Source organism: Lolium perenne, chromosome 7, assembly GCF_019359855.2.
Source record: "Lolium perenne isolate Kyuss_39 chromosome 7, Kyuss_2.0, whole genome shotgun sequence".
Taxonomy (NCBI): domain Eukaryota; kingdom Viridiplantae; phylum Streptophyta; class Magnoliopsida; order Poales; family Poaceae; genus Lolium; species Lolium perenne.
Window position 1 is genome coordinate 84,803,141 of NC_067250.2, and position 9,527 is coordinate 84,812,667.

At 45.6% G+C, this 9,527-nt stretch overlaps 2 protein-coding genes across 2 annotated transcripts; both read left to right on the forward strand.

Moving 5' to 3' along the window:
* Positions 1-117: 117 nt before the first annotated feature.
* On the forward strand, positions 118-4,268 carry LOC127316800 (uncharacterized). Its single transcript, XM_051347266.2, has 2 exons — positions 118-786; positions 3,638-4,268. The coding sequence occupies exons 1-2, from the start codon at positions 347-349 to the stop codon at positions 3,963-3,965; spliced, it is 768 nt and encodes a 255-aa protein (XP_051203226.1). The 5' UTR covers positions 118-346; the 3' UTR covers positions 3,966-4,268.
* Positions 4,269-5,216: 948 nt separating this feature from the next.
* Positions 5,217-6,600, forward strand: LOC127312886 (heavy metal-associated isoprenylated plant protein 28). Its single transcript, XM_051343431.2, has 3 exons — positions 5,217-5,380; positions 5,867-5,939; positions 6,179-6,600. The coding sequence occupies exons 1-3, from the start codon at positions 5,372-5,374 to the stop codon at positions 6,364-6,366; spliced, it is 270 nt and encodes an 89-aa protein (XP_051199391.1). The 5' UTR covers positions 5,217-5,371; the 3' UTR covers positions 6,367-6,600.
* The last annotated feature ends 2,927 nt before the right edge of the window (positions 6,601-9,527 follow it).

Here is a 9,527-nt window from a genome sequence, read left to right on the forward strand (position 1 = left end):
CGCAAGAAACCTCTTGCGGGGTGGACCCCACATGTCATCCTCGTACCTCCCGCAACGGTTCGCGCCGGACGGCGGTGCGTGGAGCGTTTATCACGGCTTGAAAATTCGCGAGAGAATCCCAAGGCTCTCTCGTCTCGTCTCCACCTTCCCCTGCTCCCTCCTTCCCTTTTATTTTCCTCTCCAGAAGAAATCTTTCGATTGATTCAAAACACGCACCCAACAATCTCTCTCTCTCTCTCTATCTATCTCCCTGGGAACCTGTGGCTCGCGCAGGCATAAACAACGCCAAGGAGCCGTCCCCGCTTGTCCCCTCGATAAACCCCCGCTTCGTCGGTCCACCCCACCCATGGCTTCGTCGGCGCCGGGCGGCGGCGGCAGGCCGGGCGAGAGGAACAGCAGGGACATACGCCTGACGGTGCAGGAGGCGGCCAAGAAGCTCGCCCTCTGGCACACGGCCACCTTCCGCCCCATAATGACCCACGACGACCTCGACCCCATCCTCGCCGACGCCGGCTTCGTCGCGCTGCCCATGCCGCCAGACCCGCACCCGCCCCTGCAGGATCAGCCGCAGCCGCACCAACAGGCCCAGGTTCCGGTGCGGTGGAGGGAGTACGCCTTCCTCGGCTCCGGCGCCGGGAGTAATGCGGTGGTCGGCTGGACGGGCCCGCGGCCGCGCCTGCCCTACCCGCGCGTCGACGCGCTGCACATCCGCACCTACCAGGCCTTCCTCGGAGCCGTCGAGGTCTACCTCGGCGCCGCCCGCGTGCCCAACCTCTTCCACGTCAGGTTCCGACCTTTTCTCGCTCTCTCTCTGTTTCCTTTTCTTTTCTTTTATTTTTTGTTCGCTTATAATAATAGCACCAGAATAGGAAAGCAGTAAAACAGAACAAACAAGATACCTGTACCTGTATTTATTGTACGCGAGGCCATGGAAATTTGAAGCCATATACATACACCTCACCCGAAACAAATTCAGCTCTCTGCTCCTACAGCGGCCCAAGCGGTGGCGCCTTCCGTTGACTCGCTCTACCCCTTAATCTCTGAATGAATGGTTACAGACACACCATCTCTTGGTGTCCTGAAAGCTTCAGAAAAAATGCGCAGTAACTCACGATCACCAGCGTTGGTGTTGCAGACCACAGCTTCTCATTTGATGCAGAGGTTGACAAATTGGATCACCGTAGCTGCACAATCTTATTATGGTTGTAAATCATCAACCCATGCATCTTCTATCTTCGACGAGATTAGCCATTGATTTGTTTCCTTTTTCTACACCGTTTGTTCTAGTCCCAGCGAAATAGGCGCTAAGCAGTACCTGAATTGTTTGACATCACTAAGGCCACCTTGTTGTGTGGGCGACAACAGTTTGCACAGCCCATCCATTAGTGGCAAACCTTCTAGTACCATTTTTTGTCTATCGCCGACGCACAACTCCTAGAAGAGTCCTGATGGGGTAGGCCAAGGAGGATGTTGAGGCATATTTTTTGGGCCAGTCTAGGCCATTGATGATGATGTTAAATGTATCGCATGAGATCGTATTCTTTGTGTCCTTTCAAAATCTAGTTGCTATTTCCCCAATTATAGAGCCTAGCAGATTATAAATAGAATAAGTGGTTAGACCTTGTATCTCAACTTAAGTATAAAATATCTAATTGATAAACTATTGTGAAAAAATAAAAAAATAAAAAATTGGAATTAATATCAAATTTCGTAAGTTCGAAAGTATTGTAAAATACTTGAACTTTTAAATTTTATGGGTCAAATCAGATTTAGCACATGAATTCTTATTAACACATCCAATATTTGCACAAATCAAATCTAACTTTTTGGTCAATCCGATTTCACTACAATACCCAACTCATAATTATCTCTAAATCTTCTGCCGGAGTAACATTCTCAAAATAAAAGCCAAACTATTTAAATATTTTTAAACGCTACACAAATTGTCATATTGTTGACTGTTTTGCACAATGACAGACAACTAGATAAGTTTGTATGATGTTATTTACTTAAAGTGTTTCATATTTACTCTTTGTTTGTTGGTTTTGGATCGTATTTCATTGTTGCGGGTTATAAGATGTATGATCGACCCACATTCGTGGTTGTTGCGCCAAAAATTAGAAGTTCTTAAACATTATGGAATTCAACATGCTATTTACAATTTTACCCCCAAACGGCTTAGATATTGCAAACAAAATGATTTTATACGAACTATAATAAGAACTAATGTACAATGATACAACTGTTTGATTATGTTGGGTACATATTTAATCGTACTCATAGTTGAACACAAAAATATTTGGCTTTTGGAGATACTGAGATATCCTATTAAAATAAAAGTATACTCATTTAGGAAGCTAGATTAATACGTTCCCATTTGTTGCTCTTACATCCTTGCTTGCTAATCTTCTAACTTACCACATCGAGAGAAAGTGACATTATATAGTCAATCATAGTCATTGGATGCTTGACACCGTCACTTTCCAAGATATTAGGATTGACCTTGTTGTTGTTATTTCACATCAAGCTTACATACCCCCTCCCCCCTTCCAAACAAAATAAAGATCAAAAGGTTGTTTACAATTTTTAAAATCACAAAAATGTTCAAGATCTTACGTGTTACTAAATGTACTTATAAATTGGGTGAGTAATGCACAAGATACAATTAATATAGAGCTAATATAACAACTTCAGTAGGGTGTGAAAAAGTCAAACCATGGATACCGGCTACTGCGAGCTAGCTCAATTTCTTTCACAAATCCAATCCGCACTTCCAATCTAGTACTCCGTCCGTCCCATGGAACATGTCAAAAGTTTATCTAAATTTAAATGTATCTAGACACTAAATAGTAGTGCCTTGATTCGTCATATTCCATGGGACGGAGGGAGTACAAAAAATTGATTAGCTGAAAGCGGCTAAACCGTGCCACCGATTTTGCACACCCTAACGCTAGATAAGTAGCACAAATGGAAAAAAAATTACTAGAGTAAAAAATTGCAAGTGTACTTAGTATCCCCGCATGTACATTTGTATATTTTGAAATTTTCTTTTGGATAATTCCAAAGATCTCTAGGAGGCAGAAAGAAATGAACTTGTGTGCAACTCGCAGACATGACATATCACCATCTTCTAGTAGCTAGAAGGTCGAATATAACTTTCTCTTTCTTTTAGACCTGCATGATTTTAAATTTGCATGATACAAATATTTTTTTATGCTCCTTTCAAGTAAAATCTGGACAGGTTAGAATGATTATAGAAGTTTGCAGTACAATACTTGAACATCAGTTAAAATACTAATTAAATATGGGTGATATGTTATCGGCAAAAGTGCACTTGTTACCTTGTTGGCCTAGAACTACCCCATGGACCCCATTAATTACGATGAGTTGAGAATGCAAAACAATCGCGGGAATTTAGCATTCATTAATTCATTTCCTGCTGTAAAGTAAAAAGTCTGTGGTTTCAAAAAAAAATCTATTTTTTTAGCGTCCTCAACCTCCCTTCAACATAGGCACAAAAAATTCTGTGATGATCCATGGTTGATCAGTGTTTCCTTTTCCACTTGTATTCCTTAAAAACTATCTTGAATAAAAGAGCCAATTCCAATTCTTGCATTGCTTTTTTTTTTCTCATCAGGTGCATGCCAGTGACAACGAAACAGGACAGGGTGTTCGACAAGGTCTTCCGGGCTATGAGGAGTGACCAGGACGGCATGATTGTCTACCGGGATGGCACCTTGGACGATGCTACCTTCGCCGCCATCTGCAGCGAGCATACCCCCATCGAGGACGTCGGCTACCATGTCATCCCTGGCAACGCGTGCAGCGAGCTTCGCTACCTCCGGCACGGCAAGATCCATGGTGGCAACTGCAACGAGGAGACCTGCAAGGGTTACCCCGGCTATATTGATGTCGTCCGGCTCAAGGATGTCATCCCCAGGCCCTGCAGAAATATGTGGGTCTAGGACAAAATCAATATCGATAAATTTCCATTAAAAAATTGGGAAATCCAGTTTGCAAAAGTAGATGAGGTGAGATAGCCAGCTAGTGGCTTGTTAGCGAGGCTTGAGATCAGTGGATGGTATATCGTGGTAGCAGTTTTGTTTTGTTTATTGATTTGTTCTTCTCCAAGTTTTGTAATCTGCTGCATGTATGTCTGCATCAAGAGGTAGCAAGTTTTGTCAGCGTAATAAGGTTTGGAGATATGTCTGTAGCTGGATTGGCTATCAATAATGTCGAAATGAAAATAAGAAAATTCCTAGTGGTTACCATATATGCATTTACTGTTATATGCTATATGTTCTTCTGTGTTTATCTCTGATCATTTTGATGCGCCATGTACGCATCAATTCAATAGTTCATCAGTTCTGAACAGGGACAATTACTCTGCTGAGACAGTGTGGCTTTTAGTTGGATTGCATCATTAACCTTTTCTTTGAAGTAGCTTTGCATAATTGTGTTGTTAGATTGGAATCAATTGAAAGCAAATTGTCTTGGCAAAAAGAAAGGGAAAGCAAACATTTGACTCTGTTAATAATTTAACCTGCAGAATAAAATGCATCTGCTGCGAGGATTCAGAGTCCATCTGCTACTAGCTTATTATGCCTGGGAAGCGCTGAAGCCAAGGCAAGAAATACCAAACTTGCACCATGGTCTATTTGCTGTCGATCTCACACGGCTTTCTTTTGCTTCCTTCTAATTGCTTCTTTTACCTTTTACCTTTTGCGCTTTTGCTCTTTTTGTAACATTAGGTCCTGCAGATCTCCAGACATTCCAATCTGTACTGCAGGTCCAGCTAGCCAGGCTACACTTCAAAAGCAAGCTTGGCTTGGACTCGTCAATGGCGTTCGTACGTCCATGCCATGATCCCTACGACCAATGGCTCTTTCTTGAACCATATCGATCTGCATCTGCAACTGTAGATAGCACATGGTGACATGAAACACTGAAGAGACAGGCACATATATATTTTTGCATCTGTAACTGTAGCTGAAATCAACATTGAGAGTTGAGCTCCGGGATAACTAAATTAGGAGTAGCAGGTAGCAGCAAGAGACCTAGCTAGGCCTCGATCGGTACGACCACCACCGGTCGCGCTCTTCTCCATGTAGACCTAATCTCCCTTTAGGAAAGGGAAAGCAGTTTAGCTAGGTCTTGTAGCTAATAGCTTCAAAACACCAGGGAATCTCTTGGAACACCGTCTTTAACCTTTTCCCTTCATCACATCCTGCCGGTGGTTCTTTTGGCTCTTTTTGCTTTTTCCCTAACTTAGCTGCTGCTTCTGCTATAAGAGCCCTCCTCCATCGACCTCATCTTGTTCCCTTCTTCTTCCCCTTCCATCGTCTCGAAGGCAAGATCGATCGCCGGCTCAATGATGGAGGTATGGCTTGCTAATTAATCAAAATTTGTTTGTACACTAAATGTGGTTCTTTTGGTTGCTGCTCACGTAGAGATGATGGTAATTCAGGGATGTTGTATTGGTTTCTAGTTTTTTCCCGATGTTTCTGCAATGATGAACTTGACGTTAATAGGATGAATGTGCCTCTTCATGCACCTTTTTTTACATACATTGACCATTTATCAGCAGTGTCTCTCTATCAATAGTGCATTTTTTTTCCAACGGGGCATGTCGGTTGCGAGCTTAATATGATCCTCATTTTATCTTTCATAAACCCTACACTGCCCTGGAAGCGGAGGGCGTCGTAATATACTCTGTTTCACAAGATGTTCATGTAACAATTGCTCAGAGATTTTTTTCGAAAAACATTTGCCACTATTTTTTTCATGGACCTTTTCTGATGATGATCAGTGCATGTGCATGCATGCGTAACCTGCGCTCATTCCCTGATTTCCCCCATGCACGCAGAGCACCGAGCTGAAAGTGGAGATGGTAGCGCTGCATGAGAAGAGGGTACGGAAATGCCTGTCCAAAGTGAAAGGTAAAATCTAAAACTAAAGTCACTTCATTTCACCCATGCATTCATTCATCCATGAAGATCTGAACAACCTGATGATGCATAGATCCTTTCTTCTTTTACAAAAGCTATAGTCATGGATGCCTTTCTCACTGTAGCTACGATTCATTGACTGATACGGCTGTGTGCATGGGTGCAGAGGCAATAAGACTTCTTTTGTCTCAACAAAAATGGTTAATTGATTCTGCTGTGTGTGGGTGCAGGGGTGGAGAGAGTGGAGGTGGAGGCGAGCATCCAGAAGGTGGTGGTGACGGGGTACGCAAACCGGAACAAGATCCTCAAGGCGCTCAGGAGGGTCGGGCTCAGGGTGGAGCTCTGGTCGCCACGAAACGAGCTGCTCAGCGCTTACGCAGCCGGGAGCTTTGCCTTCAGCAACTACGGGTTCTTCTGACCTGATCTGATCTGATCTGAGGAGAAGCTAGATAATACTTACATGATGATGATGGTAATAATAACTATGAAGATATATATACCCTGGATCTGGAGCTTGTGTGATGGGTTGTTGCATGTTTTGTTTGTTGGTTTATCTGTTTTGGATGGTTTCCTTTTCCTCCCATGTGTATATATGTTAAAAAAAATCTACTTTGAGGGTGGTCAAGAAGAAATATATGTGGGATGTCCCTAACACATGGTATTAAGTCTGTGCCAAATTGCATGCATGATCAAAGATTCCAATGTTATTATGTGCACTCGCAAAGTACGTACCCGTGCGATTGCTACAAATCGACAAAAGAGATGAATGATTCAAGAATATTTATATTTTACTATGCATCACAAATTCATTTAAGAGTAAAGACTATGTGGTTCTTGTCGAGAAACCGGTGTGGTTGCTTGATGCAAACAAGAAATCACAAGAGAGAGTAGCAAGAGGCCTAATTAAAAAAGAGATGGTTCACATTCATCGCTATATTTCTAAAGGTAAAGTCAATTTAAATTTGTATCAGCTATTTTTAAATCATAATTGTTAGGATGATCTCCAACGTGGTCGAACCCAACGGATCGAGCACGACCCTTTGACCTCGTCCACGCCCTGATCGGGGGCGCCCAACCGCATCTCTGGTTGGTGGGCCCTGTCGCATGTGCTATATATAGAGTGGTGGGGGCGGTGGCACAGATGACGAGGTTGACCGGAGTGCCACTCGCCCCACCAACATACCTACCGATCTAGGTTTTGCACAGTACCGACGGGAAGCTCCACTGGCGCCGCCACTACATCACGCTCACTCCACCGCCGTCGCCATCAACATCGGCGGGCTCCTCCTCAAAGGGAGAAGGTAAATGCTCACAGTACCATACATTATTTACAGAGATAGAAACTACTCGTTTAGATATACACTAGTTGATCCACGGGATTCAACATTGGTATCAGAGCGTCTAGTGCTAGATCCTAATCGGTAGAAAAGAAAGAAAAAACCCTAGATCGACGCGAGCACCTAACCCTAACCCTAACAGTGATAAAGAGGGGCAAAATTTCTTGCCAGCCAGGGTTTTTTGGGGTCGTCGGTGAGAAAGAACACGGGCAGTGGGGCACAGTGCCGCCACTACCGACATGATACCGGCTGTTGGGCTGTTTCTGCGCGGCCGCCGGCAAAGGCACCACCACTCTACGCCGCTTGACGGTGGTGCGCCCACCCTCCGGTGCACGCATCGCCGGCAAGAGGGCCAGGGCAGCGCCGCCGCTCGTCTGCGCCGCCGGACCGTCGTGTTTTGATGGTGAGAGGAGCAGGTGGCCAAGGGAAAGGTGGAGAAAAAAAAAGAGGAGGGCACGCCGTCGCCGGCGAGCCGCCGGGGGGCGCGAGTGCTGGAAGTTCATCCTCTACGCCGCCGACAGAGAACGAAAAGGGCAAGGGGAGGGGTCTGTCCCCGGTCACTGCTGCGCACGCGCGCGAGCAACCGTTTCCCCCAGCCACCAGAGACAAAGGGAGGAGGGCGTAGCCGTGAGCTCGCCGTCGCCGGCGGCTCGACGGCGTGGGCGCTCGGTTTCTCCTCTCCGCCGCCATCGTGCGGGAGAGGCACGGAGAGTGGGGCGTGGGGGAATTGAGGCTAGGGTAGGGTTTTTTGGCCGGTTCGGGCCATTTATACCAGCCGAAAGAGGCGCCCGACCGTCGGATTCAATCCGACGGCCAGGAGCGTGCTGCGCTGGCAGGCAGCATGGGCACCATGTCCAGGCCGCGTGCGGGCCTGATACGTCTCCAACATATCTATAATTTCTTATGTTCCATGCTAGTTTTATGCCAATAGCTACATGTTTTATATGCACTTTATATCATATTATGGCATTTATTGGACTAACCTATTAACAAGATGCCACGGCAGTTTCTGTTTATTATGTCTGTTTATTGCAGAAAAGGCCCAAAAACCAAAGTGCTCGGAAAAATCCAGAAAAATTACAGAAATTCTATTTCGCCAGAAGACCCACGGAGCCAGAAGGGCCAGGCCAGAGGAGGCCCACGGCCTCCTCCCCATCCACTGGCGCAGCCAGGAGGGGGGCGGCGCCGCCCTATGGGGTGGGCCCCTCGGGCACCCCCTTGCGCCGCCCTTTCGCCTATATTAAGCTCCTGCCCAACCGTAAGGGGATGGACGATTTCTCCAGAAGAGTTCCGTAGCTCCGCCGCCACCAAAAACCCTAATTCGGGGGACAGAAGTCTCTGTTTTGGCACCCTGCCGGGACGGGGAATTGCCCCCGGAGCCATCTCCATCGACTCCATCGCCATCTTCATCGCTGTTGCTGTCTTCCATGATGAGGAGGGAGTAGTTCTCCCCCGAGGCTGAGGGCTCTACCGGTAGCTATGTGGTTCATCTCTCTCTCCCATGGTGTGATCTTTATGTGATCATGAGCTATGTAATCTAGTTGAATATGTAGATGTTACTCTTGTCAGTTATGCACTCTAGAGGTTACTTTAATATGAACTCCGGAGTCACTCTCCACGGTGTGATGGTGACAGTGTGCGCATCGTGTGTGATTCCTTTATGACGTTGTGGAGCTTGTTTACTCCGGCTTGAGGTGTGCTTTTGCAGCCCTACACAATGAATGGTGTTTGTTATACAACAAGAGAGTGTTTGAGAGTAGCATTTATTTATTCAATTATGTGATCATTGTTGAGAGTGTCCACTTGTGAAAGTATGATCCCTAGGCCTTGTTTCTAAGCTTTGAAACACCGTTTCCAACAAGTTCTGCTACATGTTCGCTTGCTGCCATTTTTATTTCAGATTGCAATTGCTACTTATAATCATCCATATTACTTGTATTTCACTATCTCTTCGCCGAACTAGTGCACCTATACATCTGACAAGTGTATTAGGTGTGTTGGGGACACAAGAGACTTCTTGTATCTTAATTGCAGGGTTGCTTGAGAGGGATATCTTTGTCCTCTACCTCCCTGAGTTCGATAAACCTTGGGTGATTCACTTAAGGGAAACTTGCTGCTGTTCTACGAACCTCTGCTCTTGGAGGCCCAACACTGTCTACAGGAATAGAAGCGTGCGTAGACATCAAGCTATTTTCTGGCGCCGTTGCCGGGGAGGTAAGGTAAAAGGTATTCACATCCTCCG

Excerpts from the sequence above, each read along its gene's own strand:
- LOC127316800 (XM_051347266.2), top strand. The coding sequence starts at position 347 with ATGGCTTCGTCGGCGCCGGGCGGCGGCGGCAGGCCGGGCGAGAGGAAC. Across the intron at positions 787-3,637 it reads CCCAACCTCTTCCACGTCAG|GTGCATGCCAGTGACAACGA; the intron begins GTTCCGACCTTT and ends TTTTCTCATCAG.
- LOC127312886 (XM_051343431.2), top strand. Across the intron at positions 5,940-6,178 it reads ATGCCTGTCCAAAGTGAAAG|GGGTGGAGAGAGTGGAGGTG; the intron begins GTAAAATCTAAA and ends GTGTGGGTGCAG.